This window comes from Perna viridis, chromosome 3 (genome assembly GCF_037379345.1).
Source record: "Perna viridis isolate PV_CMFRI_1.1 ecotype Kerala chromosome 3, ASM3737934v1, whole genome shotgun sequence".
Classification (NCBI taxonomy): domain Eukaryota; kingdom Metazoa; phylum Mollusca; class Bivalvia; order Mytilida; family Mytilidae; genus Perna; species Perna viridis.
The window spans coordinates 14,393,069-14,420,675 of record NC_142447.1 but is presented as its reverse complement, the minus strand read 5'-3'; the positions used below and the strand labels follow the sequence as shown (position 1 = coordinate 14,420,675).

Here is a 27,607-nt window from a genome sequence, read left to right as displayed (position 1 = left end):
TAGTAGCACAACCTCCTTCATCATTTGCAAAATAAAAATGCAGATACAAAAAGAAAAGAAAAAAAAATTACTCATAACCATGGCAGGGAAAACATTACAAAGTTCAAGATCAGATTTTAAAAAAAAATTATTCAATGAATGTTTGAGGCTAGAATATTATCAGTGCTGTTTCTAACTATGAATGTGTGATCATGATATTGTTTTGTTTTCTTTTGTATCCGTAAGGATTTTTTTTATTTGCAACTGACGAAGTCCTTGTACATGTAAGCAAATTAGACTCAAAGTACATCATATGACCCATGCTCATTTTAATTCATAAAACTATAAATCAACCACAACTGTAAACAAACTCATCAATCACTGTCCATACTTTTTTATAAGCTTAAAATTCAATGTGGTCCTCGTGTAATGTTTCTGCGGCTATTTTAGTAGTATGGGCTGAGAAATATTATTTATATTTATCAAGTGAATTGAATACTAATTACTCATCCTAAACATTAAAAGATTTGGTCTGTTTTAAATTATTTCATTTCTATGAGGCCTACTGAAGGATAACAAATCTTCAAAATTTTTTTGGGATTAAGAAAGGTGTGAATCACAAATCATAAGCTTCTGTCTGGTTTTAAGGCAGAGCTGTGCTTAAATTTTGATTCCATGTGGATCTTTCTGATAGTGTTGTACTTGTATAGGCTAAAGTATTAACTATACCAAATCGCTACACTCAGGAAAGAATATCACTCGAGAGGAATTCGAGGATGATATTCTTCCTTTGTGTGCTAAAATAATCAATTGCAGACAGTATATGTGTTCCAGCTCTATTTGGAGTTGCAGTACATGTCAATTTTTACTGGTGATAATTTATCAAAAAGTTTTTTGAATTAATAGTGAAAACTATTGAAATTGGGTTATTAAGGCAAGAAGGAAAAAAAAATTTCAGACACATACTGTCTATCACTTGATACAGTCCCTAAACCCATCCGCGCAACTATTTGATGGATTGATGACTGCTGATTGATTGATCACTGCCAGATCATTAACCAATGATCAGTGCATAATCTGATCACAGTTTTGTTATGTAAAATGACAGATGACCAAAGATCAGTGCACAATCTGATCACAGTTTTGTTATGTAAAATGACAGATGATTGAAAAAGTAATTAATTAATGATCAAATTTATTGCATTATGTAAATATATCTAACAATTGACAAACAAATCAACTGAATTTGTAAAATATACTGACTGCTCTGTGGTCATGTGATGAGATCACTGATTTAATGAATCAGTTTGACAGATGGATGATGCCAGGATAAAAATCAGCAGTCTCCCAGTAGCCCATGATTACTAGATTTTGAGCTGGGTTACCAAACTTTTGGGTAAAATTTAGCTGAACATATAGAAAATATTAAACAAAAATATGGTGTGGATTACCAGCTTGAATTTCTTAATTTTTACCCCTGTGAGGGATTGCAAATGATAGTTGAATGGATCAGTTAAAGTACTGTAGCTAACATCATATCATAAGTACATTACTTCATTAAAAGAAAAAGGGTCAAATAACAGTGAATATAAAAAAAAAGTGTGGGACATCAATGCCAACACACAAAATAAACTGACACAATGACAACAAAAGGACAGAAAACTTATGTCCATTGTTAACTTATTTATGTCAACAGAACTTTAGATGACTAAAACCAAAGAACATCCATGATAAGTTAATTTACATAATATTTTAGCTATGAATATTTGGGTCAACTTAATGGTCATACCTGTCAGATATGGCCATTTGATCTTTTGTTTATTACCTGTATATAAAATGCTAAAAAGAACATGTTTTTCATGAAGCACTGACATTAAAAGAATGTTCACATATGATAGAAGGACAGAACTGTTTAATATCATCAAATAAATTTTGAAGTGTTTTTGTACTGGGCATAAAATACAGGGTTGGGTTCAATGCAGTTTTTTGTTTTGTTTTCATCTGTAGTTTATTTTTTATGTTACTTGAGTATATAGAGGCAACTATTTCACCGTGCCTGTGTATAATGATGTTTGGTAAACTTAGACTCATGTATGAAACAGTTCCACTAAACCAAAAATTATGTTTAATGTCCAAATACTCATAACTCCAAAACAATGATCAGGAAGCAATGAAAATGAGCTTCCTCCAATCAAGTCAAACTTTTTACCAAAATAATCCTTTAAAATGTGGTTGAGTTATAGATCACTGTATGAATAGATGGACAGACTGACAAACAAACTATCAAATATAACGACAATGGATATGGTGAATATGTAAAAGAGACAACAACCCCACCAGGATGATAAAATGTTGACTCAAGGCCAAACATAGGTTTTCAATAACCACTTATCATGGAAATCTTGATATTTCTTGGCTCAAATCTTCCTATGCCCTACCTTTGTAATGGTGAAAGAAGTGTGGTCTGAACAAATACATGTTCATAAAACTGTTCCCATCCGTCCTTAATCCAAGTGAGCAGGTTCTTTTCATTCAGGAAAAATGACAGAAACTGTAAAAAAAATGGTAGAAAATGAAAAATTGGACTTAATATAACATTAAGTGATATTGTAGCACACAATGGTAAAAAATAGGGGATGGTAAAATGTTTTAAAAGGGCCTAACTCAAAAACTAAATTTTGGATTTGCTGAAAATTAACTTTTACCTGTATTTTATAGCACTAAACAAGTGTGCAAAGTTTCAAAAATATTCATCAATTTATCATCTGGAAATTGTCAGGGGATGAACAGTATATACGGACAGACAGATGGACATAACTTTTCAGAAAGTATCTTATAATACTGCCCCTTTTCGTGTTTTGGGTCATAAACAGTATATTCATGTATGAGCAAGTTCAATGTATAATTTAAATACTACTACAGTTTTCAGATCTCAAAATTAAGGCCTTGCAAATTTAATCTCAGGCATTCCCTCATCTTTTCCAATATTGCCATGTGACTCATTTCACTACCATGTCAATAAAATAAAAACAAAAAATACTATCAAAGAATTTTTTGGGGGGAGGCAATGAAATGGTAAAAAAAGAAATGACTCCCTCCCTAAATTGTTTACATTAAAAATGACCTCAGAAACATGAAATTAACTTTGAAGGGTCTTGTGTACTTTTCCATCTATTCAACTAATAGCCCTAGACTGTTTCTATTAAAAGATTAAAATTATTTACAAATACATTGAACAAAGGCTTTCAGTGACTAATACAATCTTGACAGTATCTTGACAGTAAAGCATGTTGTTACTATAGGCAACAGAACCATTATACACTTAGTACTTTTAAATGATTCACTAAGGCATCCACAAATTAATTTTTAGATTCCAATCCATTGCTAAAAAAAATAGTAGGATCTGAGAGGCAGCAATGATGTGTTTTAGTTATATGATTCAATATCTTTCCATGTTTATAAATAAAATTCTACTGACCCCAAAAGGTCCTTTGGTAAAACAAAAAACACTTACTGTTTATGATCATAGTTGAAATTGGACATAAAATGCTAAGCTCCACGCTGCAGTAGTTGTTTGTTTCCTCTTTAACTTATCGCTGCAGACAGGCCTTTCGAAATTCCTGGACATTATTCAAATCAGATTGTGTTTGATAATTGAAAAATGTCCCTTAAAATCATTAATTTTTTCAAGATTCTTGAAATTTCTGGCTGCAGTGTCTAGAGTGAATTTGGAGCGTTAAATGCTGTTACGGAGCTTGATAAAATGCCTATGCAATTTGAGCACATAGTTTGTGGTCTATGGTTGAGGAATTGACACTTTTGTTTGTTTTACATTATCAGGGCATGCAAAACAACGAGTTTAAAGATACAGTAGACTGATAGAGAAAAAGTGAGGTGTCTCCCTTTGATGATGAAATTGCAATGCATTTATGCATTTCACATCAATTATACTTTGAATTACTGATACTTAAAAAAGATATCATTTCTGCAATTCAGATAACATTTTGAATAAGATTTTATGGAAAGACTTGCATGTTTTTTTGCGCCATGATTCCTCTACCTGATTCTTACAAAGAATAGTACTTAAATTTCCCTCCTGGATCTGAACAATAAAGAAAATGTTTCTAAGATGGATTGAATACATTCCTGAAATAATTTTTTGTCCCAAAGAAATTGTTTACATTTCACTCTTGCTATAGATCTTGCCTAGTTCTTACATAGATCTGTATCGAACCTCTTTCAAAGCCTGTATTGTCTGAGATATTCTATTATTATCTTGTCCACAAAAGTAGTTCACTGATAAATTATAAAAGTGCTATTGAAAATGTGATAAGAATTTAAGACCTGAAGTGAATACATGTTACATGTATATTATCTTGGTTTGAAATTATCAGAAAATGATGACTTTCCCATAACAATTGAACTTCTAAGCCAGGATTGTATTTGATAAAAGCAACCCTTCAGTTCAAAAAAAGATGAAAGCTGCATGCTATCTTTCTGATTCCAAAGGAGTAACATAGTAAAAAGTCACTTTAATTATCAAATATATGTATATATGAATTAAAATTTATTTGACCTAGAACCTTTTTTCCCCATAAATTAAAGGACATAATCAAACTCCCCTCATTGCATGAGATTTAGTAATCATGGTGTCTATCTGTCCACCACTTTTTGTTACAGTTTTCTTTGACACTGCTTATCACCACCTTTTGATATTTTGACTTAAGTAAGTAGACCTAGAGTAAGGGATATATCTCTTGAAATCAGTGATATGTTTGTATAATATTCAATTTCACCAAAGCCTTTCTAGCTTTCATTTGAAACAGAATGAAATTAGTCCAAGACTTTGTTGCTTACATGAGATTGATGTAAAATGCTGAATACAAATGTTCCAATGATTGTAAGAGTTGTGTCCCTTACCATAGGTCTACCCCCTTAAACTTTAAAAACACTGCTCATCATAAATAAAACATGACTGTTAGAGATACACTTCCCTCTCATTTACTATTTTTTAAAAATTATATAAAACAAATACATGTATATATATGTTGGTATTATTAAGAACCAGTAGCAGTCTTCATAAAAATCAGACAGGAGGTGATTCATGCATGTCAAAAACCCACTAAATTCAGTTCTATTTCTTGTTCAGAAACAGTTACTGATCACCTGATTTGTTTTAGTTTTTCGTTTGGTTGTTGCACTTTTGAGGTAAAAATTATAAAGATTGTACATGAAATTGGCATTATGAAAGAGTTATCATTCTTGATTTAGTAAGATTTGACTGATTTTAGTGGTAAATAAATGTATGATAATCTCAAAAGTGTAGATATGAATACAGAAATGAATATTGTTATATAAAATTACAGCATATGTAGACTGAAAAGGTATTGTTTGTCTATTTTTTTTTTTTTTCGAAGATCTATACCATAAATCACTTTACCATTGACAGTGTCTGAATTTTATGTGGACTGGTAACATAATACCAACATATATATATTAAATCATAGTTGTCCTTTTAAGAGTAAATTAAAACTTAGGGATGTATTCATAAAGAAGTCACAAAACTATTACATACCCTATACATTTTGTTGATATCCTGTGAACTAACAAATTTTCTAAAATGTGCCATTCCAAGTTCATCCAGCCTGAAAGTTGCTAGGTAGCATACAACTGAAAAGAAAACATTTTTTTCTTATTATATATCAATTATATGTATAAAATGACCTTTAACTGCATCAGTACTTTCTCATCCATCATCTTCAAATCACTAACAAATTTGACAATAAACAAAAAAAAAACTGTTAGATTATCTTTCAGATTAACTTACAGACCCGGAACTCAACTGAAAAGCATGACAGAATACAGCAAATTCTATCTTCAATGAACACCTTTTGGATTATTGAATTTATTTTAGACAGACCGGTGTTCAGTGAACTTTAAACTTATATGAAAGAACTTAAAAGCTTGTCTGGTTTAGACAGCTTTAACTGTAAATAAAATTTTCAATCAGACTAAACTTTCTACAAAATTACAGGTTCTGACACAAATTCAAGATAAAGATTGGACTTCCTTCCATGATTTTTTCTTTGCAATAAATGTATATATATATGTATATAAATGTTATAGATTTTCATTGGACCTCAAACCCAGTCATAACAAGTGCACCTGAACTTGTTTGGCTTCTGCTCTCGCCACTCCTAAGTGGATGGACTTATACTTTGTAGTCAATCTGTTTATCCTTCTTTTTGTGATATATGGACAAGAATTGATGTGTTTTCATTCCACAAAAACTTTTACAAGCAACATACTTTTTCTTAACATACCATGATAAATGTTCTGTTCTGAACGAAGAGTTCTTTTTCCATCTTTATTATAGAAACCATTTAGCACTACATTCATCAAGTTAGAATAACGAACACATTCAGAAAAAACCTCAACAATGAAAGTCTGGTCCTCTTCATCAAATATCTGTAAAAAATATCAATTTCTTTAATGTACATTCCATTTCATGGCATGGTTTTTGTTTCTACATTGTACATAGACAACACACAGTAGATAATACAAAAGTAATAACTCCAATAAGAATTATGACACCAAAACCAGAGCAAAGAAAAAAAGTAATGATAAAAAGTGTACCCTGTCTAGTTATAATTAATCAGATTGGAAATGAAGCAGACAGATTCTTCTGCCAAGTGCAAAAAAGGCTTTTCTTTTTTTGCAAACAATAAAGACTGGGTATTTCTGATTTAGTTGAAACAAACTTTATACATACCCCATTCTCTTTTAAATATCTATTTACATGTTCATCTACTGATTGTGTGTCATGATTGTAAGCGTTTAGTACTTGGACACAGTGGGAAAAAAGCTGTTTATGATTCTGTGACATTTTCCTGAAATAATATACATTTTTGTAAACATCAAAATGTCAAACATATGGAGTTAATGAATGTACTACGTACTGTGGTATAATCATAAATATAGTAAATAAAACATTTTCAGCTTGAATAAAAGTCCTTAACAAAAAATATTACAGAGCAATTGTAGGCATTGCTGTAATAGCAGTGTTCCCCTGACAGATTTGAATATCACAGTGCTTACTGGCACAGAAGAGCTTATTAGGCTTTCTGCTCATAGTGCATGTGAACCCAAATCAAATTTCTGATAGCACAGTGCTAAAAATAAAATAGTAATGCAAAGCATAGCACTATAATGACTTGCAGAGAACCCTGATTTCAGCTAATTTTAAAGAGAACCATGAAAGTTTTGCAATTACATAAATCATGAAAAATACATATATTTTACCCATCAAAGATCTCATCTGGTAGGAAGATGCTCAGATGGTTTAAGTTAAATTTTGTACACATACATGTGAAGTGGCTTTGACAGTCATGGATATCTTAATGAAATAGTTCCAATGAATTTGAAAGACCAATATTGTAAAAACTCTATAAAGCAATAAAGCAGATGTACAAATGTAAAGATTAAAAGTTTGCATTTTGCCACAATACATAAAAGACCAATACACTACAGTGCATTGCACTTAATAGCATACCTGTTAATTACATAGAAACTCAAAGAACAAAAACATTTCTCATCTTATCCTTGTAAAAAATTCCTCTTATTTGCATAACACAAGACCAAAAATTAGGAAATTCCTCTTAATTGTATAAGTTTATAAAAAATTGCTAAAAAAAAAATACTGACAACACTATCAAGTAACATAAAATGGCACTAAATGTATAGGCAGTGGCTCCTTGTCCACACATTCGTTACAGAAATATTGTCGAACTTATCTGAAAATGTATGACTATTAATGGCTTAGCGAACTGTGTTCTCTATAACCTTGGTTCCCTTGATTACTCTTTCACAATAAATTGGACAGTTTTCTATTCTTGTTAAATATTAGTGTGGGCTGCATATTTGATAGTGGGAGCAAACCCCTGTGCTTGAAAATGGATGGATTTAATGTTGGTCAGACACAGAAGTTATGATGACTTGTGCCAAAGTCGATACATCGTCTTTACCAGATGTTTAAAAAAATTGTAGTAAAATCTGTGACCAAAATGTAAAAAAGTACTTCTGTGCTAATGCATGGGATGTTCTTAAAATTTTATTTTCTGCAAATAAAGACTAGTGTGATAGACATGTTTCACGTGTAAGGAGCAATTGCATGACTAAGACTCATGTGTGTTAGCTTGTGATTGCTGTCTGGAATGACAGCATTATGATTTAAAATGTGCCAGACTGAATATGTGCCAAAACAATCTTTCTGGATGTGCAAACCTAAATTGGGCCAACATTTTCATCACAATGGGCTTACTGTCTCTTTGACTACACAATATCAATTCTTTTTATATTTATTTAAGGAGGTAGACCTAGGGGCACGACTCATGAAATCAGTGATATATTTGTATCATATTCAATTTCACCAAAGCCTCTCAAGCTTTCATTTGAAGCAGAATAAAATGAATCGAAGTTAATTAGATGCTTACATAATATTGATGTTAAATGCTAATACAAAAATTCCAATGATTTTCAAGAGTTGTGTCTCTTACCCTAGGTCTACCGCCTTAAAATAGTCCTTCAAGATTGTTAAATGTGTGTATTTTGTCTTAATTCTGAATGATTTTCGATACTTGTTACATGGACAGATACGATTTAATAACTCTAATTATATTTGTATCCTTTTGTATATATTTGTATAAATGAATTTCTCACACATTCCACATTTAATATTAACGTAAATGAAGCATTTCCATCACAATACAGTGTGTTATTTACTCAAACTGGACATGTGGAGGATTAGCATGAAGGGGCTCACCGTCCATCAATGCGTGGACAAGCAGCCACTGCCAAAAGTATAAGTATAAGAGCTTGTTCTTGTTTTAATGTTCAAAACTTTTGCTGAATTAATCTGACCATACAAATCATTATCAAAAAAGACAATGGAACGGACGGGTCACTCGACTAGTGCATCAATGAGTCTATGTTGAAAAAAAAGAACAAACAGAAACAGATTCTAAATATTATGCCTTTGAAAACTGCTTCATTCTAAGTTATATGGATATAAAACTAACAACTGAAATTTACTTCCAGAAATACGTCTCAAAAGAACAGGTAATGCAAGTTCTCTTGCTTGTTTTCACTGATTTTAGGAATTTGTTGACAACGGTCTGATGGAGGTCGCCATTTGCAAATCCCTTAGCAACAACAAACTTTCTTCATTTTATCAGTTATCCATGAACAAATGACACAAACTCCATAGACTTCGTGAACCAACTATGAAAAATATTTTTTATCTAAAGTTTTCAAATGATAACTTGATTATTAACTAATTGTTTTAATTATGATATTAACCATTTCTTTCCATACAAACCTTTTGAAAATAGCGATTGATCAAAGTTTGTTTGGCGCTTTTAAAAGAATAAAAATCTGGTTCCGATTTGACACCAAAAAGATTTCCGTGTGAACTCAACTGAATTAAGTTAATCAAAGGGTTTCCATTTCAATTGTAAGGGGTGATGTTTGTTTTTCTAGGAACACCCGCCGAGTTGCTCATTATAGTCCGGAGTAGTCGAAAGAGGAAAGGAAAACTATGACACATTGAACAAATCAGTTTTCATGGCGCAGATGGATACACCGTAACGACCCACGAATTCATGATGACGACCATAAAACGTCTGTAATGATGACCAATCTTGTAGCAACATAAACCTGTCCAAGAAGCCTACTTGCTAGAAGTACAGAAAGTATGCGTAGTTTCGACCAGCTCCGGCATAACGTACGAGTTGTGATATGAACACTTCATACGCAGGTGCTGAAGGGGTGTTGCCACAGATGAAAGGAAAGTTGACAATTCTGAATGAAAAGTCATCACATTTGTCGTAAAGTCTGGTCAATAGTTTTCCCTTACCATCGATTTCTAAGTGTAGGTCAATATATGATGCTGACTTCACAGTGTCTGTAGTATCCTTTATCTCAAGTTCTTTTGGGTAGATGCGATGTATCAAATCACAAAGGTTTTGTATAATACAGTACATTTATATAGTGTCAGCGCTTTCAAATGAGCTCAATTTATTTACATATTTGAACGTTTCAATTTGGTGAAAAACTGACACCCTATCCCGGAAAGAAAAGGAACCTCGACATGAACCAAAATGTCAACTTTTAGCATATGAACGAAAGTTTAAAAATCATGTTTGGTACTTTTGTTTTAATTATCAATGTATGCAACATATCAGCTCATTTCAGGCGCTTATTTTTCACTTTTAAGGTGACAATATTGACTTCCTCATAAAGAAGGGAATTTTCGGAGTTTCATATTTTCTCCCATTTCACTTGTAATGGGCATTTGTTCAAATGCCGTACTTTATTCAAAATTTGTATTTTCAAATACATTTATAAAGCATCTGTGCTTTCTTATGAGCCAAAATTAATATAATGAAACTAATTTAAGGTCATTTAGGAGAAAGAATGGTACCCCATACCTAACTAAAATATCTCCCAATATGACAGAAAATAATCGCTTATAGCATACACAAATTTTACACAATGTATTTTACTGGTATTGATGATTACGCATCAATCATAATTGTCTAACACAGGTGCTTAATATCTCTGCTTGAATATCCTAAAAACGACAAAGTATGAAAACGGAACATTTCAGAATTACAGATTATCACTCATTTTAGCAGTAAATTGTATTTTTTTCTTTGTTTCAAATATCACAATTAATTGTAGCATGATTTTGTTTGCTATCATTATTATGATAATGTTTCAAAGAAGCAACAGCGATGAATGATTGACACACCTATAATCCACGCCGTTTAAAAAAAATGCTGACATAATACATAAGATATGTGGGTTTTCAAAGATATTGTTTTCATTCAGTTAGTCAAAAGAGCATATCAGCTGTTTAAGTTGATAGCGAACGTATAGTTGCCTTTAATCATATTGCATGTTTAATCAACCTAGATACTAAGTCTTTTAATTGAAATAATTGAAAGGTATTTTCAATTGGGATTTTAAGGATTTTTCAGAGTTCCTTAACTTTTTATATCATTCTGTCTTATAACCAAACTTTAGAAGTTCTAAAATGCATTTCCACAGACGTTTTAAAATACCAACAATAAGATCTTAACCATTGAAAGAGTTCCCTTATCATTTCTTTTTTTTTTTTTTTTTGATATAACAAGAATAGGTATGTTGAATATGTCAGAAAGAAAACAAAACCACCGGAATAAAAATGTCAGCCCAATACCACCCATTGGTCTTAAATGAATGATCAAGATACCCTCATACCACAGGGCATGCTGCAGATGGCCCAAAACATCATTATACACAGGTAAAACGAAAGAGTTACCCCTCTATACTCAAGTAACATCAAAATAAACTTAAGGTAAAAAAAAAAAAAAACAATACACACAGAGGCCAGAAATTCCTGACTTGGGGCTGATGCAAAAAATGCGGCGAGGTTAAAGTAATTTGGCGTGATCACAACCCTCCCCCTTTAAAATCTGGCAACAGTGGAAAAAATATAACACCGTTAAACACACCTAAAAATCAGTTACAGCGGAAATAAAGAAACTGAATATAAATAATTAAGGACTACTATCAGATAACTGACATGCCAGCTCCAGACTAGTTTAAACCTACAAAACGTTATGTCGTATGTAAAATTCCAGTTCTTGCCATGTCTTCCTATATTGATAGTTTGAATATGAACAAAATACACCGTATACTTTTCCATGTCAGACAAATCAAAGTTCTAATGGGGTAGTCGTAGCAATTCTCAACCTAGGTGATGGATAGGTGTGTCAATCATTGATCATATGTAATAACTTGAACTAAGAGACTTTCCCTAGATTACTCTTAAAAACTATAACACTATATAAATGTATTGTATCACACAAAAGCTTGTCTGTCCTGCGCTATTAAAAAAATATACAAAAACTGGTGATATGGAAGAAAATCTGAAATTCTAAAAATTTCGCTTTCATAAACTTTTATAATAATTGTAACTCCAGAAGAAAAAATCTAAACGCTTAATTGATCAGATATGTGGGATAACATTAACTTATTTATGAATGCCTAAAATATGGGTTTTACATTGTTGGTGTGCTGTGAATAAGAAATTTGTTTTATACTGAGACCACTTTTCAAGGGATAGGTGTAATAATTATACCCCTTTTTTAATCTTCCAAATAAATTAGTTTTTCGTGGTTTAATTATATTGAAAATTATATTATCTATCGAATTATACCAAATTTGAGGTTGAGCAATAACTTGTAGAGTCGAATTTATGCGACATTTTATGGTAATATCGAAAATCCAATATTTGCATTTTTTTTTGTATACTCTGAATATGAAAACCGCAAGAAGTCAACAAAAGAACCCCATAAGTATTCATTGTGATAGTAGAAAACAGAAAATACCAAATTAGCAATTTTTCACTGAAGCATATTAACATTAAAAAAACATTTTTTCTGTCGGGCAGGAGTACATATTTTCTATTTTACTACAAAACCCTAGGTGTCACCGCCACTGTTTGGTTCCATTGGAAAGATAAGACATTTGGCTACATTGTGGTACCTGTATATATTTTGTTTCTTTACACATAATGTCCTCAAAAGAATAAAACACTTGAACAATTGAGCCACAAATATCTTGGCTTTTTGTGTCAGTGGGGTACAAATGTAGCATTGTACTGTAAACTAATCTGAGAATATTCTTTGATGAAAAATTAAATCGGTAATGGGAGGTGTAAAAGTACCTGAATATCATCACAAAGTTGATGAGTGGAGGGAATGCAAAGCGGACCCGCTCAGCCCAATGACTTATTAAATATTTTTTTATCTTTAATTGTGTTGAATAGTTTATTCTTCCAGCGATCTTTTGCCATTCTAGCACGCGGCAATCTAATGTTCAAAGGTTTTTCTTGTGTACATTTGTTATTATCCCTTCTTCTTGTTCCATTTGCTTTTGTTACTTTGTATGTATGCTTTTAGTTACTTTACGTTCTTTGTTGTTTATATCTGTTTTCCATGTCTGCTTTTTGTCCCTGGATTACATTCTTTTGATTAATCGCTATAACATTGGTTGCCTGGATTACTCTTACCACTGCAACACGAAAATAAAAAAAAAGAAAGAATAACTATCATGATATAAAAGAATTTTCTAATTTTAGCGAGTCAGTCAATATAAGGTCCCAGGTTTGACAGTGATGAAATCCTTTAATGGACTTCTGGACCTCTACAGTGGCGGATTTAGACATTCCGGAAAGGGGGACACTAACTGGCAAAAAGGGGCACTCCGGTCACACAGTGAATTCCATTTTTTCTCTATAATCAACTAATCTTTTCGAGCATAATTTTAAGGCTAAAGCACCATCACTTTGGATCCGCCAATGCCGCTCTGTTACATGTACATATACAGTTACTCTCGACTGATCAATTAGTTTGATAAAGTATTTTGCATGATATTAAAAACAACTGAAATAGATTCTTTTGTTCTGATGCCTTATTTTGTCTTATTGTATCCTTTCACAAAAATTTTATTTACGTGATCTATATTTAGCGTCGAATGCTTTACTCGGAAATATATCGTGTCTTTACCGATATTGGTTGAAATTATAAACAATATTGTACATTCAATAAATGCGTTTGATTTCTATTTTAAATTTTCAACACGAGTATAATATTTGCTTCTTATTCACCTAAAATTCTGATCTATTAAAAAACCTTAATTATCTTTTTTTTTATTTACGAACAAGTACGAACATACCCGAAAGTTGAGAAGCTCATAAATATTCATGCTAATAAACATAAACGTAAACAGAGTGCGTTGGATTTGTAGGAGAACTATTGTGGTATTTTTTCTACTTTAAAAATGTCTGATACAGATCAGCCGCTTGAGGTTAGTACTTTTAATTTTGTTGATTTCGTGATTGCTTTGTTTTGCATTTAAAATGCGTGTCTGACATTTTCAAAAATATAATGTACTCTTTTGAAAACGCGCGTAACGTTTAACGTCAGACTGCACGGACTTAGAATTTCAGGTCAAAATATTGTCCTCAAGCATTTACATCTTCTTTTGCAGCACAGAGAAATTTCTGCTCCAAGAGTAGGGAGATTTAATGTATATATTCAGGCAAGTAAAATAGTGTGCATTATTTATCGACAAGTGCAGTGTAGTTTTGCACGTTTCGGTTTGCCTTTTATCGATTTGTAATAGATTTGTAGCACATCTTTCATTAACTTGTAAAATCGTGTACATGCTATGTTAAAATTTGAATTAAGTAATATAGTTGCACCACATAATATTGCGTATTCAGAATTTTTTTTGCAGACGCTATTATACGCTTATAGATAGCTTGGTGTGTGTCAAACAAGGTCAAGGTCAAACATTAAAAGTTGGTCAGTAGTAAAATAATAACGGGACTATGTTTACCTTTGTTCTATTTATAGATTGATATTTCAGTTATTTATTTTCCTAATACAAAAAAATGACGATAATGGGCAAATGAAGCACGTTGGGACAGTTTCTGTGAATGTCTTTTGTTTGTAAACAAATCAATTAACAAATGTGCATGTGATCATCCCCATTGGCCTATTAGTAATTCACATGAATTTATTATTAGTTGTTATTATGATTAGAAGATAGTTTATAGGCACCAGACTGCAATTTATTTTCAATGCATTTCAATACACACATTTGAGCAGATTAAAAAAATTCCACTGGTGCAAACTGAATAAAACTTCTCTGGCCTAAAGATATGTACAAACAGGATTTTATATATAAATTGTAGAAAATTTTACCATCATTTTCTGAAATTAATACATATATTCGGAGATGGGGTAAACATGACAAATGAACTGAGTTAAAAGTCCTAAATTTTAACCTTCTTCCATTGAACCAAATCACAACTTATAGTCAGAATTGATTAATGAAAAAAAAAAATCCCATGTAATTTTAACCTATTTTCTACCAATTAGAGGCAAAACTTCAGCAAATAAGTTTCCAGTAAAAATATGAAAAAATGTGGAAGGTACCTACTACCAAAGTTGGAACTATATTCGTATACAACGAAAACCAAGGGGAATTAATTGTGTTCTCATACCTTCAAGGAGTTTTATGTTAAAACTTACATGAAAACTAATTTCTAGTGTTGTGTTTGTGCATTGAATGCAACCCCCCCAAAAATACATGAAAAAAAATCATAAAAAAAATGCAAATTGATCATTACATTAAGCACAATATTACATTACCAGAAACTCTGCATTACCACAATCTTAAAACAGATCATGTATGAAGAGTAAACTATAGTGCAAAATAGAAACTTAACTTGTGTGTATTTTTTTCTCAAATAGGGAGATTTAAAACACAGACAGTTTGTTATTTTAACAGTTCATGATTTAGGATGCAATCGTAAGTATCGCTGGTGGGGGAATGGGCAAAATTAGCCTTAATGATTGAGATTCCATATACACTATGCAGAAACATTGATTATAGGCTTTCAACCAGGCCCTTATTTATTTTCCATACTTTTTTTACACCAGCCCTTATTTTTCTTATTAAAGGCTCAAAATTTAAAAAAAAAAAAAAAAAAACTGTCCTCATTTTTTCAGTTCTTGTCCTAAAATATGCTCAGACTTTTCACAAAAAGTTGCTTGAAAGCCTGTGATCATAACATTTTTTCTTATCTTGTAAGCTGGTTAATTTACACTTTCCTGCCACTAAGTTGTGGTAGGAGTAATTTAGCTCAGGGAATTTAAAAGTACTAATGTAAGTTTTGCTACTTTGTTTCTGTTGCTTGAAAGGTATATGTTTTCTAAAAACCAAAAATTTCACACTGATCCTTGACACAAGATCATTCTTTCATTTTCCCCCATATTTCTTTTCTATATATTTTTTAGCTCTTTCAATATGTACATCTGAACTGAGCAATGTTAAAATTGATACCTATTTCCTAAAAGTTGCTGACAAAGTGTACCCGCATCTTTGTTTTAGACAATCAATGGAAAAACTTCCTCAACCATTGGTCAATGCAAGAAATAACAAAGAGAGCTGCATTTATACACATCGATATCCCAGGACAAGAAGATGATGCTCCAGATCTACCAGCTGAGTAAGTTCTCACCTAGTTAAGTTTCTTTAGTTTAATAATATAGAGGAACACTTGTTTATAGTGATTGTGGTGTCCATTTGTCCATCCACAAGCATTTGATATTTTGACATAAGCTTAAATGTATGTTTGCCAAATTAAGTCAGTGAAATAAATTACCAGTAGACCTACAGACCGAGTCTATGTAAATTCGTGCAGGTCTATGATGAAATTGGCACAAGTTGCTTTAAAATGTTCAGTGCTGTCTGTGTGAAATTATGATGGGTCTTTGTTGACAAAAATTCAGTTTCACACTTAAGGCACATTAACCTCTGAGGATTTCGTTTATATTTGATTATACAGTTACTGGGTTAGGGTAGAGGTTTCCATTAGTGAGCTTTTTCAGTTTTTCTATTTCTTTATACTACATATGCTTTTACATGTAATTTAGGTAGACTTGTCCATTTCTACTTGATCCATCAGCGAGCAAAAAACCAATATTTTGTAAGATTGTGATTTTATAATTTTAGTAATACAGTGAAATCTTTCTGAACCAAACCAATTTTGGACTATTCAATTGATCTGGTTTAGACAGGTGTTTGGCTACCAAGGTTCAAAATGTATTTGAATTGATATAAAGGAACTTTAAAAAGTGACTGGTTTGGACAGGCTTTTGGATTGTTCAGAGTTTAGTTTAGACATGTTTCACTGTACATAAATTTTTGCTTGTTCACATACAGTGTAGATAGTTGTTCTTAAAAAAAAAAAGATTGGTCATACGGAACAGTACTACATGTACATCAGACATGATTTTCTTCTGCTTTAAAATGAAATTCCACTACTGCAGTTTTTTTTGCTGGTTTTCTTCTTCCAAGTTCAACTATTTTGGCTTTTTTCAGACATTACGAAATAACAGCAGACCGACAGATAGGTCAGGCAAAAGTTCAGTTGGTCAGACAGAAATTTGGGCGGTTTATGACTGCTTATGTTCTAATATGGGAGAAAAAAAGTCAAATTATAAACGCATACTGATATATCATATACAGTATAAAATTGAAAGTTCTAAATCCTTGTTTCCAATTGAACCTACAACAATGTATCTGACATTTTGTTTCCATTACTTTACTCGCACACAAATTCTTTTCCTGATTTACATGTATTTTTATGTCAAATCTTGCATAATTTTAATTTATAAAAACTCAGCAGGGAATAAGTTTGGCAATGACCTACATGGCCTATAGCTAATATTAATGGAACATTTTTTGTGGGTCATGACATTTTACAAAAAGTACCATATGGTACATACAAATATCACATTGTTTGCAATTGGGGCTCTAAGCCCAAAAATCAAAAGCTAGAATGTATTCCCTGCTCAGACTGTATCGAATTTGAAGAGATCATGTGGTCAGTTCTTGGTTTTTAGAATATAAAATGAATTATACATGTACAGTGTGTGAAACATCAACTGGACAATTTGTGATAGACTAATAAAAAATAGCACTTTCCTAGTGCTAATGATTTACCAAACAGCAAAGTGGCAAGTGATTTCCTTAATTGTATTTTAATGCCTTTGGACAACAAACTTAAAACATTTCCTGCAATCCTGATGCTCTATGTACAATATTTAATAGTGATACATGTATTTGTATGTAAAAGTCAGCTAGTGAAATTTTATTTTGGCATGTTGATATGAGAAGTTTCTTACAGATTGGGTGAAAAATACAAAAATAAGTTTTACACACTGGGTACATGCAGTGAAATAACTGACAATTATAAAATGATTTTACAGTTATGATATTTACATGTACATGTACACTACATACCAGTCTTTTTGGTTAAAAATAAATAGGATACCATATGAACTCTTTCTAATACTATACATTGATCTTCATTCTAATGCAGTTTAGTTGAAGTAACACAACCATGTCTGTAAGGCTTTCATTCCAGTGATTTCAATGAAATATCCCATTTAAATTTTTTTTGTGACTTAGAAAAAACTATTTTATACTTTACTAGCGCTGCAATTTTAGCTTATTATGGTACTTTTGCTATGATGGAGCTTAAACTTTGCGTGCTCATCTGTTGGTCATATTAACATTGGAATATTGTTTAACTTAAGGACAATTTACAAGTCTACAAATCTGAACTGCATTAGATTTAGAATTTGCATACTCATTTCACTTATGTGATATGATACATGTATTATGTACATTTTATTTTTCACTGCTGTTGAATTATTTCTTCTGGCAAGATTTTATATCTGAAGCTTGGCAGCCGCAATGATGCACTTTTGACTATTATTTGCACAGGTATCCACCCAAGAAAGGTTCAGGAATATCAATATGGTAAAACTCACAATAAATATTTTGTATGTCACATTTTCATCTTACCTGGTACATTGAATTGTCAATGTCAAGTCTGAATTCAATAGTCTTATTTAGGGTTGGATCATTAGTTTGAATGGCCCCTACCCTAACGAGTGGGGGCTGTATTGCATTTACCATGTCCATCTGTTACACATTGCCATAAGTATAACACTTTCAGAAAATGAGGAATACTTGAACAAGGATATTCTTAGCATGATGTAGCATGTAACATTTTGTTTACCATTTGCATTTTTTGCTACTGAGATATGTCAGGGGTTTAATTAGTGGTGGTCCATGGTGTTGGACTTTCATTTTCTAACCTGTCACCCTGGAACTTTGGTTCATCAAAATTTGTGGGAGGAATAGGATTTGGTCCATTTCAAATATCTCCAGGAAAAAGCAAAAATAGGTGCACAGTGTTTACATTTGAATCATTTTGAGCCTAATGTTGTGATTGTATGAGTAGATAATGTGTTTCTAGACTTTAGGTTACCTGTTAAGTTATGCATGCTTCTTTAAGTAGCACTCCAGATAAGAATCATGCAAAATGTGATTCATGGTTGCCTGCATATTTTTATTTTTGATATTTTGTTTAAAATGTTATGGTAAACAGAAATTTGCATATGTCTTTTCATATAACCCTTGTTCTTATGAGAAAAAAATTGTATAGAATGTACTGAGGAATTCAAAATTAAGGGAGGTAACTCTGTAAATGACACTAAAAATATGTATACAATGGAAGCTGTTGGATTATCAATGTGAATTATCTCAAAAGAGCAGACAGATTGAAATGAATTATTATACATTTCATCATAAACACTAATGAAGCAACTTAGTAACAAAAATAAAAATGTGTAGCCTTTTTTGGGGGGTGTATCACATGTTACAGAATTTGCATGATTCTTACAATAACCACTACTTAAGTACTTTTTAGATCAACTTTCATGATATATGTTAGGGCCTTGTCCTACAAGGTACATGTATGCTGAATTAGTACATGTACAAACATTTTAATGCAGATATTCTAGCCCCTTTTTGTACATTCAGTTAAAATCCTCCCTATGGAAATTTCAGTCTCTCTTTTTTCATGTTTCTGTTGTTATCTATATTTTAAGACATTAAGAAAATATTTTTGACCTAAGACTACACACCTTTTTTTAGCTCTCCTGGCCATAGGCCAAGTGAGCTATTGCCATCACTTGGCATCTGTCATCTGTTATGATCTGTCACCATTAACTTGACTTTAAAATTCTTCTCCTCTTAAATTACTCCGTGGATTATTACAAAACTTGTTCGCCAGCATCCTTTGGGTTTCTGCTTTAAATATTGTCAATTATGTAGATCAATGATAAAACATGGCTGCCATAGCAAGTTTAGACCTCAGGGGTTCACAGTCACCAATTTCTACATATATCTAGAAAAACTGTGTTGAAGTGATATTGGAAAATAAATGTGACCTCCTTTCTTCAGCTTAGAGAGCTCTACAAAGTCTTCTTTGAATCTCAGATGTAGAATGACTCCTTATTTGAGTTACTGCCCTTGAAAAAGAAAAATGAGGTTTTTTTTCAGTTTTTAAACCAACATCTTGAAAACTGTAATAGATATGAAATAAACTGTCCGTGATGATATATAAGCCTACAAAGGTCTCCATGTGTCATGTTGTAGGACTCACTAGAATTATTGTTCCTGAAAGGGGAAAAATGAACCTGGTGAGCAATGAAGGCTCCTATAAGCCTCCAGTTGTCCCCCGCTGCAGTGCAGAAGGAGACACATACATGTAAATACTGGTGTCTATCTGTCTCACTTTGTGTCTGCAACTCCTCAGCTACCGCTTAACTGAATTTATTTTAATTTTATACGATTGTTAGTCGCTAAAAGTAGTTGATCATATTGTGCCACAATTTTGATTCAACAAATTTTACAGGATTTATGGGACTTACTTGAATTCATACTTGCTACACAATAGGAACATTGTGTGGATGCTATTCCTTGGATACTGTTCAGTGTATTTTTAAATAAATTTCGTATGATTGTTAGTCGCCATATGGATTTGAGTTGCTTGTTTGAGAAAGCAGTAAATTACAATATACATGTACATGTATGGTCCTGGTGTCCTATCTCCTATAAAAAACTTAAAATTAAAACTTAACATGTTGTGCGACCAATTGCCTGATCTCACACAACATGTTACTGCAAACTTTTTGTGAAATCTACCACATTCCTAAGAAAGTCTTTTGACTTATTCCTATCCTGACTGTTCATTATACATGCTAGTTTATTATTTAGATTTAAATAAAAAGAAATTTAAAATGTTAATCAATGATTGGAATCAATAATCAAAATATTAGAGAATTTCTTCAACACTCTATTGAAAATTGGACAATTATAGATGGTATGTGAGAATTGACACATGCTTCCCCCCCTCCACCTCCCCAATGAATCCAAACCATAGAGCAAAATGTGTAAAGGAAAAGATTAAATATACATAATTTAAGTAAGTGTTGAACTGGGGACAAAAGAATCCTTAAAAAAACAGTAAAATCCACTGCAACAGTTTTCATGATAAAAATCGGAAACACCATGTATTGATTAGAAATGGTATGAATGGTCTAAGAATATTGTGGAAGCTATGAAATGTGTTGAATAGACATGCTGAGTTTGTAATATTTCCTATTCATGCCATGACATGTTTTGATATTAAAGTTAACCATGTTAAATACTGCAAAATAAAATGACTCCATGGCAGATTTATAATGATGGTACCATGAAAGATGAAAATGTGAAAGCATGGGAAATAAATGTGGTTTTGTAAACTTTTGTGATTGAATGGTTAATTTTAAGTTGCTGAGACTGAGGTTTTCATATCTACTTATTGTTGTGCTTCTATTTACAGTGTGATTTAGTCATTATTTTCAGTTTTTCAGAAGAATATATAACTAATCAGCATTTTTCAGTTGTAGATAGGAGAATGGCTGTTTCACTCCCCAGCATGTGTTTTACCTTTCAGTTTGAATGAAGTTTATTAATTTGCAATTTGTTTTGCATACATGTGGTTTTGTTCTTATCAAATTCACGTTATCATTACTATGTTTGATCCCATATATCTTGTTTATGTTTATTGTGTTTTTAAAATAAAAGGGACCCACACAATCTAATGATGGTCTGATTTTAATACATTGGGCATTGACAGCTATTTCATGATAAATCATATGGTATTTCACTGTCTGTCCATCTGTCAGTCTGTTCACAACTTGTACTTATACTGAAAATGGGTAGCGTGATTATAATTTTTTGGAGCAGCTTTAAATTTCAAGAAAGAAGTACTGTAAACACAGATTCTGTCAAGTGAACAAATTCGCTGGTATCAATTTTTTTGGTTTCAAAAAAATGATTAGCGTTGTTTAGTGTTAATCAGTGTTGTGTGTGCAATTTTTTCACGGTTTTCTGTCCACCATGAAAATTAGTACATTTACAGTACTTTAAGGATTATATTGATCCTACTTTTTTATTCATTTTATAATTTTAATACCCTGCCGGCTGAAGTGGCCAGGTGTTACGTAAATACCCTCAGGAAAGTTGTAGGTCTGACTATCTTTCTGCCCCCCCCCCTCCCCCCAATGGTTTCCAGATGATAACTTTAGAAAAGTACAATGATTATTTTTTCTTAACTTTGCACAGGTCAGTTGTTTAGTATCATAAGTTCAGCAAAAGCTAAAGTGTATTTTTCGAGTTTTTGAATATTTTGCCAACCCTCTTTTCCCCTTTATTTGGCGAGGTTTCACTTAATGTTCCATTAATGCCATATTTTTCCCCTTATAGAGTTATGGCATCCTGTCACATCAGGGGTTTGAGTCCATCATTGTTTCCTCAAAGCCGAGAGCTGGTTTGATGGAGTTATGGAGAAACTATATAAAAACAGTGAATGGCTTACTATGCACATTTTCTTGTACTTACACCTATTTAAACTAAATAATATTGTAGCCACTTTTTTGTTTGTATGTACATGAGTGTCAGTAACCTCCAATATTAGACAATTATTTCATCTTGACAGAAATAAATGCTTAGAATTTACTGCTCATGAAAAGAAGTTGCTCTTCAATAGGAAGTTATCTTTAGTATAGATCCATGGCCAGCACATTGTTCATGACTGAATATTTATGTCTCCTCCCCCTTTGGTGGGGAGACACATTATATTTGGCTTGTCCATCTGTCGGTGTGTCTGTGTGTCCTTGTGTCCATCACAAGTTTGTCAGTGCAACTCCTCTGAAACTATTGTACCAAATTTTATAAAAATTGATATGTAGCAAGAACATCATATGTAATTGTGTATATTACCAGGACATCTCAATCCCCTTTGAACTTAAAAATTTGCAAAAAGTCCTCATAAATTACCTTGTCGATGCAACTTATCTGAAACTATTGAACCAAAAATGCTTAGAACAGTTTACTGGATTGTGGGGGGGAGACATTTGTTTTTGCAGACAAAAAACTTTAATTCCTTTAGATCTTGGTGGTTTTTTTTTGTCAGGGTTACAAGGGCTCAAATTAAAACTAGTCTGTGGTCTTTAACCCTGAAATTCTAATGCTGCTGTGCAGGGCCATTCAGATTTTATTTTATACCTATTTACTGGCCCTGCCATACTTAAATTTTACTCTTATTGAGAACTTTTCACTTTTTACTGCCAAGTCATCAAAGAGTAATCAAGGAACCAAGGTTATAGCAGTAATCAACAGAATGTAAACCAGGGATAAAGACCAGACATGGAAAACAGACATATACAACAAAGAACATGAAGTAACTAAAATCATACATACAAAGTAACAAAAGCAAATGAGAAATGAACCAGGTGCACTGGTATGGTAAGCATCCTCTGCTTTTCTAGAAACACCCGCCAAGTTGCTCATAAGAAAGTCAAGTCCGTGGTAGACGAAAAAGGAAAGGAAAACTATGACATGTTGAACAAATCAGTTTTCATGGCGCAGATGGATACACCGTAACAATCCACAAGTTCATGATGACGACTGTAAAACTTTGTAGTGATGACTTCAATCTTGTAGCAACATAACCCTGTTCAAGAAGCCTATTTGTTAGAATTCTAGTGCCATACAAAAAAGTCCGCATAGTTTCGGCACGCTCTGACATAATGTATGTGTGATATGAACACTCCATATGCAGGTGCTGAAGGGATGTTTTCACAGAGGAAAGGAAAGTTGACAATTCTGAATTTTCAAAGGTGTGAAGTCTAGTTAAGTATAACCCCTGCGTCTAATTGGTGTTTACAGTGAAAAGTTCCAATATAGTATTCTGCTTGGAAGGAAGCACACCTTTCATGAATATCTTTCTTTTCTTCTATTACCATTACAATTTTATTTACAGACTTAAAATACATTTATACTACTGTCAGTGAACAAAAAACTTCCTCAGTGTTTGAATTTAGCACTATGGCAAACAACAACTGAATCAATTCGGCCCTGTTAATATTTCATGAAAGTTTGTACATGTATAGACTAGCTAGTACATGTATTGTAAAATACTTAACGTATGGTACTATTGTCTAGTCCATTATCACAGACTGTTTTCTTAAAAGTGTTATAATACACTAAATATTCAATGGCATTCAATTGAGATGGTTTACATTTTAGTTTAGCCTTGACTTTTCAGTAATCTCTTGATTGATGTGTCACCTTTGTTAAAGAAATATACCATTTATAGCCATTTCTCATTTATTTGGCCAGACAAGAAAATTGAATGTCAAGCCACCAAAAATGAATGGAGATAAACACTCAATGATGACAGGGCCTAAATCTTGTTACTTTATAAAAACACATTAATTATTTTCAAATTCAGATTCATCATGAGTTATATCACGTAATGTTTGTCATTACATGTTTTGACCTGATCTTTGTATTTGAAGTTTGTTGCTAAGATTACTATTTTGTGAGATACATGCTGTTTTAAAGCATATTACAATTTTGACCTGACAGAATCATAAATAAACTTGTTTATAAAGAGAAACCAACTTTTATGTATTTGTTTTGCTCATAAACTTTCTACATGCATGTAAATCCCAGATCGGGACATAGAAAAAAGTTTTTTCATTGAATTATCACATGGCAACTTCATCTTCTCTGTATCATGGTGTACATTAAATGTATTTCAATTGGTTACATGCATTACATGAACAATGTCTAGCCATTTTTTGTTCAAGGTAAAGCACTGAATATGTGAAATAAAGAAAGGGGTCTTTTAGAAATTCAGGAAAGCATTTATTAACTATCCTGTGTAAATATACATGTATATCAGCAAAAAATACAGAAGCTTCAGCTGTGGGATGATTCAAATACATCAAAATCTCAAAAAAACATGGCATAAATGTGGAGGCAATCTACATTTACACAACATAGCAAACCAAATAACAAAGACTACGCATAAAAACTGTATATAAGGAAAATATTAAATTGCCATTTAGCATTGTGTTAACTTTCAGTGGAGTCAATGAGAAACTGATTCTTATATTATACCCATCATATCAAAGTTACAGGGGATATAATATTTTTGACATGTCCGTCCATCTGTAAGTCCTCTTTGTCATTGCAACTCCTCTAAATTTTCATGTTACTTTTATGAATTAAAGACACAATATGATATGAACTTTTACATATTACCTTGAAATTTTGGTCCTTGAAATTTTTGTTTTTGTAGAGGGACAGGGATAAAAATAAGCTATAGCCCATGGCTACCAGATTTTGAGCTTGGCTACCAAACTTTGGGGTGAAATTTAGTTGAACAAGTAGAAGCAAAAAGATGGTCTGGGCTAACAGCTTGTATTTCTTAATTTTTACCCCTGGGGAATGTCCCTTTTAGAAGTACATGAACAGTGTTTGACATTAATAGCAGTTCGTTAGAGCAAGTGAAATTACGATTCAGACTAGTAAAAGTCCAATAACACTTTCTCAATGTACAACCAAATTTTATGTATATTTTGCTCATTGAGTTACAAAGTCATATATTGTAAGCATACATATATTTTTTTTCTGATATTTTAAGCAAATGACCAGAAGCAGAAGCCCAGAAAATTGTTAATTGATTGTCTATGAATCAAATGAAATGAAACATTCTCCACCCCACTCCACCCCAAAAAAATATTTTGATGTAAGCAAGCTTAAGGAATTTATTGATTGAATGAATAATGGTTTTTATATAAAGCCATCTTGTAAAAGATATTTAAGGTAAAGTTACAATAGAATGCGTTAGCAAAATCAGAGTTATCTCCCTTTAAAATAAAAAGTGCATTCCAATAATTAATTAACGATTATTAAATAAGTTGGACTGGAAAGCTAATTGATCACCCAACGGTTTAATATTCTTATTGTTCCTCAAATTTCATGCAGGGTAAATAAAAAATTCCTTCCTCAAAGGAAATGTTATTGTGAGGAATTGAAAAAATAAGGAACAAGCGTCAAAAGAAATTTTGGAAAAGTGCATTCTTCGGTCATGGGAAGTTCCTTAACATTCATAATACATTTTCTGTTGATTTTTCTATGTGTACATGTGTAATTCTAGTATTATTCCGTTGAATTTGAAATAGCCCAGCTCTTCAGGCTTTCCCAAATAAATTATAGCATAGCCTCCATAGTGCATTCTTACTTAAACTTAAAACAGCACAGTGCTATAAAGCAGACCATTGCAAATTTTAGCACTGTGAAGGTAGTTACCTACATTACCTTCATTTTGATTTGATCATTGTATAAAATAAACTAAGTGAAGAAAAAATGAGTAATTGGACCCCAGTTCCCCTCTCATTGTTTGCCTTGTAAAATCAGGTCTGATTTTGAAATGAAATATACAATAGAAGTTTAAAGCAATGTATTTTGTAAATAAGTTATTTCAGTGTTTTTATTTTGTAGTTACACCTTCCCTACCATGCAAAGTCTTGGTGAAGATTTAGTATGTGTTCTGGATCAATTAGAGTAAGTATTCAACTTAATTTAAAACCTAGCTGAACTTGATGTGGATACATGTATATATATATAGTGATCCTTCTTGGTAGAGGTTCATTTCCTCTCTTGACTAACCCCTGATTACAGGTCTTGATTTTTCACATGCTTCAAATGGAACATCATTAGACGATTGAATAATTGTAATTTGTAGTCATTTGTGGGTATTCACAAGCTTAAGTTGGAATCTTTTCACACTGCATAAAGGCTTTATGTTTTTTATACAGGGATGATTTTGTTTCACTTTTTAGCAGAATTCCGCTATTTCAAATCCGGATTTTACCGTTACCGTTCTTTTTTTTACAGTATATTTAGTTCTGATTTTGCCAATTTCCACTTTGTAGACCTTGTAAAATCTTCTCTGTTTATATAAAATACAAATGTAAATCAGTGCACCTTCCTGTATGAAACTTTAGATTTTTTGCTATTGAGCTACTAATAACATCCTTATGTTAAAGAATTAGCAAGTTAATACAATTATTTAATTCCATTTTTTTTTTTTTTTTTTTTTTTTTCAGAGGAAATTGTAAATGTTCATGTGTGAATTATTTTGATTATTTATTTCCTTAACATATCAATAAAAAAAGTTTTTGAAGAAATTTTTGAATTTTTTATTTTGTTAAAGATTTCATCAGTTTCTAATGAGTTGACCTATTATTTTCTTTCAAAAATAATAATACTGCAAAGTTTCAGAAATAAATCATGGAAACACAATTTTACATCATTGTTTTTATACTATTGGCTGGTCATTTATGTCGTAATGTTTTACCCCAATGGATAGCGAAGGGTTAAAAAACGACATAAACGGCCAGCTTTTGGTAAAACAATGATAAAAAGTAGTTTCTGTGATTTATTTTGATTCGAATAGGACTAGTTTCTTCATATTTTTGAATATGCGTTGCACAAATGTTGGTAATGTGTTTATCACTTTTTTGCCATGGCTGTGGTCTGAAGAGCTTTGAAGCATGTCATATTAGAATTGCAGTCATATTCTGTTATTGAGTTGTTAAGAAAAACATAGTACTGTTTGCTGTTTGGTGTTTTAGAAACAGCAGCAAATTGTGTGTCAAAGTTCTTAGTCTATCTCCCATATAAATGTGTCCAATATGAATCATATGTCCGCATTATGGTCCCCAAATGTACAGGGTTCTGAACTGGCTGT

At 32.1% G+C, this 27,607-nt stretch overlaps 2 protein-coding genes across 8 annotated transcripts in view; one reads left to right on the top strand and one right to left on the bottom strand.

Annotated features, from left to right (window-relative positions):
* Positions 1-9,459, bottom strand: part of LOC148621121 (cilia- and flagella-associated protein 99-like) — a 31,749-nt gene extending 22,290 nt beyond the window's left edge. For 2 of the 6 annotated variants that reach the window (XM_088575164.1, XM_088575161.1), the window contains exons 1-5: positions 9,356-9,459; positions 6,752-6,869; positions 6,303-6,447; positions 5,555-5,649; positions 2,418-2,530 (exon numbers count right to left, since the gene is read on the bottom strand). In XM_088575164.1, the coding sequence (XP_088431290.1) occupies positions 2,418-2,530; positions 5,555-5,649; positions 6,303-6,447; positions 6,752-6,865 (467 nt within the window). In that variant the 5' untranslated portion in view covers positions 6,866-6,869; positions 9,356-9,459. Of the gene's footprint in view, positions 1-2,417; positions 2,531-5,554; positions 5,650-6,302; positions 6,448-6,751; positions 6,870-9,056; positions 9,215-9,355 lie in introns of those variants that run through there. The other 4 variants (XM_088575167.1, XM_088575163.1, XM_088575162.1 and 1 more) reach the window with 4 other exon arrangements.
* Positions 9,460-13,754: 4,295 nt separating this feature from the next.
* LOC148621120 (uncharacterized protein ZK1073.1-like) overlaps positions 13,755-27,607 on the top strand; it is a 56,146-nt gene continuing 42,293 nt past the window's right edge. Inside the window, exons 1-6 of one of the 2 annotated variants that reach the window (XM_088575159.1) lie at positions 13,755-13,893; positions 14,077-14,127; positions 15,348-15,405; positions 15,988-16,105; positions 18,391-18,426; positions 26,356-26,418. In XM_088575159.1, the coding sequence (XP_088431285.1) occupies positions 13,867-13,893; positions 14,077-14,127; positions 15,348-15,405; positions 15,988-16,105; positions 18,391-18,426; positions 26,356-26,418 (353 nt within the window). In that variant the 5' untranslated portion in view covers positions 13,755-13,866. The remainder of the gene's footprint in view (positions 13,894-14,076; positions 14,128-15,347; positions 15,406-15,987; positions 16,106-18,390; positions 18,427-26,355; positions 26,419-27,607) is intronic. The other variant, XM_088575160.1, reaches the window with a different exon arrangement.